We start from the raw sequence: 4,705 nt of genomic DNA, 5'->3' as shown, positions 1-4,705 counted from the left end.
GTTTTTATAGAAAAGGCTTTATTATTCTCGTACATTCTCCATCAATTGACTATCCTAGAAGCCACATTTTAAAGAAGGTGTAATTTAGCTTAATCTACCTATATAAAATTTTAGAAATAATTTCAATCATCACAGCAGACTAAGTTAATAGACATTTGCCTCATTGACAAGAGTACAATTGTAATAAAACATATCAGTAATTCAGTACTTCAGTAGTACTCACCACTGTTCAAGTCAGCATTTATTCAAATACGTAGGTATAGGTACCTACATAATCAGTAATAACTCATTCTTAACCTCAGAGTGAGTTAATTTAGTAGTAAAACTACAGGTAGGGTAGGTACTCAAGTAAACAATTCTATCCAAATTATCCAAGTGGTTAATAGAATATTATAAAACGAGAGGCTTTATTCCAATTCCATTGAGACAAAATGAAAACATACATACAACATGTACTTTCAACAAAAAGTACAGTAAGTATAAAAATTATATAACATTTTTCCAAGTCAATTAACACTTTAATCACCCAATCAAACCGCTCCAAGCTGTTAAACGAATTATGAGCGAGCTATCGTTTCCCCCTTTTCTTATTAATTTGCATGTACAAGGCGTGTACGTTGTTCCTCACGGCCTTCTTCAAACTCTTGAAGGTCTGGTTCCGCTGCGGCTTGCTCACCTTGTTGCGTCCCTTGTCGGCTCGGGCTCCGGCCGCCGCCACGCCGGGCGCGCCCGCCGCCCGCGTCAGCAGCAGCGCCCGCAGGAACTCCTCGCCGGACTTACTCTCGTACAGAGTCGCCGCCAACTTGACGTACGAACATACTCTCCGGCTCAACTTGAAGAACACCCCGACGGTACAGTTCCGACTGTGATCGAACGGATCCTGCACACACATCGGCGTGTCCGACTTGAGAGGCTGACACATCCCGTTTCTGTACAGATCTTTGTACAGGTCGAACTCCTCCGGCACATCGCTTAACTTCTTAAAACACTCCCGGACTATAGGGTACCCGAGGAACGGAGACACTATACTGTTCTCGAAGTCGTAGCCGCTATAGTAGGAGAAGAAACCGCCTAAAATCTGCAGCAGCGACCACTCGTTGTTGCTCCTGTGCTCGCGTTCTTCAAACGCAGTATTCCAATTGTCAACATAATCACAGGGGACGAGCTTCTGTAGATCGCACACGGGGGGTAATATTTCTATGTGTTGGAGATAGAAGATTACTAATAACGTCAAAGCGTAATTTGGCATTAAATTCGTGCCGGTTAAATTGTGAGCTTTGGACCAGTATTTAACTAGTATAGCGAGATCGAGCGCTCTTCTGTCCGAGTGGAGTAGATAGCATATCAGCTTGCTGTTTCTGACGCCCGACGGGCTTTTGAAGCTTAGATCGCAGTTGGTCCGAGTGGGGGTATGTAGGAACTTGACGATGGGGACTTTAGCTTGGGCGATGGCTAAGAGTTGTGCGAAGATGTTGGCTCGGCGGCGGAGGATGTTGCGGGCGGTGATGACGAGGTTGTCGCCGGCCATGCGGTACCACACGGGGATGTGCACGTAGCAGTCCACGTCGCTCGTCTTGATGCCCATGCCCGTCACCACGGACCCAAATGGAATCACTTCACAGCCTGAAGCATATAATATTAAAATAATGTTAAATTATAATCAGATGGCGGTCGCTTTCGGAAAAAATCTAGTGCCTACGTCAATTCTTGGGGTTAGTTGTCAAGCGGACCTCGGGCTGAGGCAGACTAAGCCGTGACAATATGCCGGGATAACGCGAGGAAGAAGACAATTTATGGCTCAGGAGTAAAGAAATAAGACAGTTGTAGCGTGAGTGGCGTACTTTTTAACCCCTCACGCAAAAAGAGGGGTGTTATATGTTTGACGCCAATGTCTGTCTGTGGCATTGTAGCTCTCCAACGGTTGGGCCGATTACGATGCGGTTTTTAGGGTTCCGTAGCCAAATGGCAAAAAACGGAACCCTTATAGATTCATCATGTCTGTCTGTCTGTCTGTCCGTCTGTCCGTCTGTCTGTCCGTCCGTATGTCACAGCCACTTTTCTCCGAAACTATAAGAACTATACTGTTGAAACTTGGTAAGTAGATGTATTCTGTGAACCGCATTAAGATTTTCACACAAAAATAGAAAAATAACAATAAATTTTTGGGGTTCCCCATACTACGAACTGAAACTCAAAAAATTTTTTTTCATCAAACCCATACGTGTGGGGTATCTATGGAGAGGTCTTCAAAAATGATATTGAGGTTTCTAATATCATTTTTTTCTAAACTGAATAGTTTGCGCGAGAGACACTTCCAAAGTGGTAAAATGTGTGTCCCCCCCCCCTGTAACTTCTAAAATAAGAGAATGATAAAACTAAAAAAAGATGTACATTACCATGTAAACTTCCACCGAAAATTGGTTTGAACGAGATCTAGTAAGTAGTTGTTTTTTAATACGTCATAAATCGCCTAAATACGGAAACCTTCATGGGCGAGTCCGACTCGCACTTGGCCGCTTTTTTTTACGTGTAGGCGAGTTTTCTTGAGGTGGTTCTTAGCTATGTTTCATAGATCCAGCAGTTTGAAGAGTATCAGCAGAATCAGCTCTTTTACTAAATGATATAAGGCATTTTTGGCATAAAATAGATTTTGTAGGCATATAGTGTAGGGGTTGTTTAAATTTTTTAATTTAATAGATAGTACCCAGGATCGGTAAGCTATTAAGAAAGGGCTAATCCAAAATTGTAGATTAGATAATTATATATTACATTTTTACGTTTTAATCAAGCGCCAATTCAAATAAGATATTCACAGTCACACAGTGAAAAAGTGATAAAGACAAACAACAAATATAACCAAAGCAAAGATGATATGAACTGTGATATGAATGGTGATTATATCGGGAGCTCGAAAACAATATACAAAAGGTAATCACAGTTCATATCCCGGTCAATATAAGTCTAGTGAATCATTCAAAACTGTTAAAGACCAAGGAAAGTTACGAATAGGTACATAATGGGTGACGAAAGCAGAATGAGTCGAATTTCTGGTCTGTGCGAATTTCAAAACTTGACGAAAAACGAATGGGACGACCCAATACAATACCAAGCAACACACACACAAAAACTGAAGCAGGGGTAGCAACCTTTTTCTAGTCTCCTTTGATTATAAATTTTATTTAATTCTTCAAATGGTAAACATTCAAATGTATCAAATTGAGTGCATATCTTGCAGAGTAATGTACTTTCATATTAATTTTCACTGTCATAGTAGGTGTTCATACCTGGCCACTGTGTCCTCAGTGTATTCTCCACGTCTCGGAACAGGCAGCGGAAGCTCTCCACCTCCTCCCGGGACAGGCGCACGTACCGGAACAGGCAGGCCACCTGCTCATCGAAATCACCCTCTAGCCGCATCCATGTTGGGTCTAGGATGTCGCCACCTGCAATCATTGCTTTTATGACTTATCTAAGGCGTTCGACTGTGTTAGTCACGAAACACTCGTTAGGAAACTATATTTCTATGGAGTTAGAGGAAAAGCGCTGAATTTGTTAAAATCCTATTTGGATGGGAGAATCCAAAGAGTTGACGTGAATGGAAAACGGTCCCCTGGGTCACTGGTTTCGATGGGCGTACCCCAGGGCTCCATATTGGGTCCCTTCCTGTTTCTCATTTATATAAATGATTTACCGTATTTAGTGAAGGATCACCATGATATAGTACTGTTTGCTGACGATACTTCTCTCATCTTTAAGGTCAAACGACACGAAGATGCCAACGTCCATGTAAACAGTGCTATATCAAATGTAGTACAATGGTTCAGCGTCAACAACCTATTGTTGAATGGGACGAAAACTAAATGTATAAGGTTCGTAACTACCAATGTCAAAACTACACAAACAACTGTCACCATCAAAGATGAGGAACTAGAACCAACCAGCAATACAGTATTCCTAGGTTTAACATTAGATGCCAAGCTGCAATGGGGTTCCCACATAATATTCTTGCAAACAAGCTCAGTTCTGCAGCGTTTGCAGTATGTAAAATACGCCACCTAACAGATGAAAAGACAGCTAGATTGGTATACTTTGCCTACTTTCATAGCATCATGTCATACGGCATCTTGCTTTGGGGTAGTGCTGCCAATGTCAATGCCATTTTTGTTCTGCAAAAGCGCGCCATACGTTCGATCTATAAAATGAGGGCTAGGGATTCGCTTAGAAATAAGTTCAAGGAGATTAATATATTGACCGTATACTCCCAATACATTTATGAAAATATTGTATATGTCCATAAACATATAGATAACTTCAAAAGAAATTGTGATATACATAACATTAATACCAGAAACAAGGACAAACTAGCAGTGCCTGCAACACGTCTGCAAAAGATCAAAAACTCTTTTAAGGGTAACTGTGTGCGGTTCTACAATAAACTGCCAAGTAGTGTAACTGAACTTCCATTTAATAAATTCAAGAAACATATTAAGAGTAGATTAATTTGTAAAGCCTATTATAATATCAAGGATTATGTAAATGACAAAAATGCCTGGGACTGAGCTGACTTACGCACTTCTATTATTTATATTGTTTCTGTTGACTTTTATTCCTTTTTTGTGTTTGACATGGTCTTTTTATTTATTGTTAATTGTTACCAATTGTATTGTTTTTTTAATATTATTATTTTCTGTTTTAATTAATTTTT

The 4,705-nt window shown here is 40.5% G+C and overlaps 1 protein-coding gene across 1 annotated transcript; it reads right to left on the bottom strand.

Annotated features, from left to right (window-relative positions):
- Positions 1–568: 568 nt before the first annotated feature.
- Positions 569–3,456, bottom strand: LOC134653745 (speckle targeted PIP5K1A-regulated poly(A) polymerase-like). Its single transcript, XM_063509140.1, has 2 exons — positions 3,285–3,456; positions 569–1,623 (listed from the first exon to the last, which is right to left on the bottom strand). Exons 1-2 carry the CDS (start codon positions 3,451–3,453, stop codon positions 569–571), a joined length of 1,224 nt encoding a protein of 407 aa, XP_063365210.1. The 5' UTR covers positions 3,454–3,456.
- Positions 3,457–4,705: the final 1,249 nt, after the last annotated feature.

The sequence above is a fragment of the Cydia amplana genome, chromosome 13 (assembly GCF_948474715.1).
Source record: "Cydia amplana chromosome 13, ilCydAmpl1.1, whole genome shotgun sequence".
NCBI lineage: Eukaryota > Metazoa > Arthropoda > Insecta > Lepidoptera > Tortricidae > Cydia > Cydia amplana.
The sequence above is the reverse complement of the archived record's forward strand: the minus strand, read 5'-3'. Positions and strand labels throughout refer to the sequence as shown.

Coding starts and splice junctions, on each gene's coding strand:
- LOC134653745 (XM_063509140.1), bottom strand. CDS start 3,453: ATGATTGCAGGTGGCGACATCCTAGACCCAACATGGATGCGGCTAGAG. Junction 1,624..3,284: donor ACTGAGGACACAGTGGCCAG/GTATGAACACCT, acceptor TATATGCTTCAG/GCTGTGAAGTGATTCCATTT.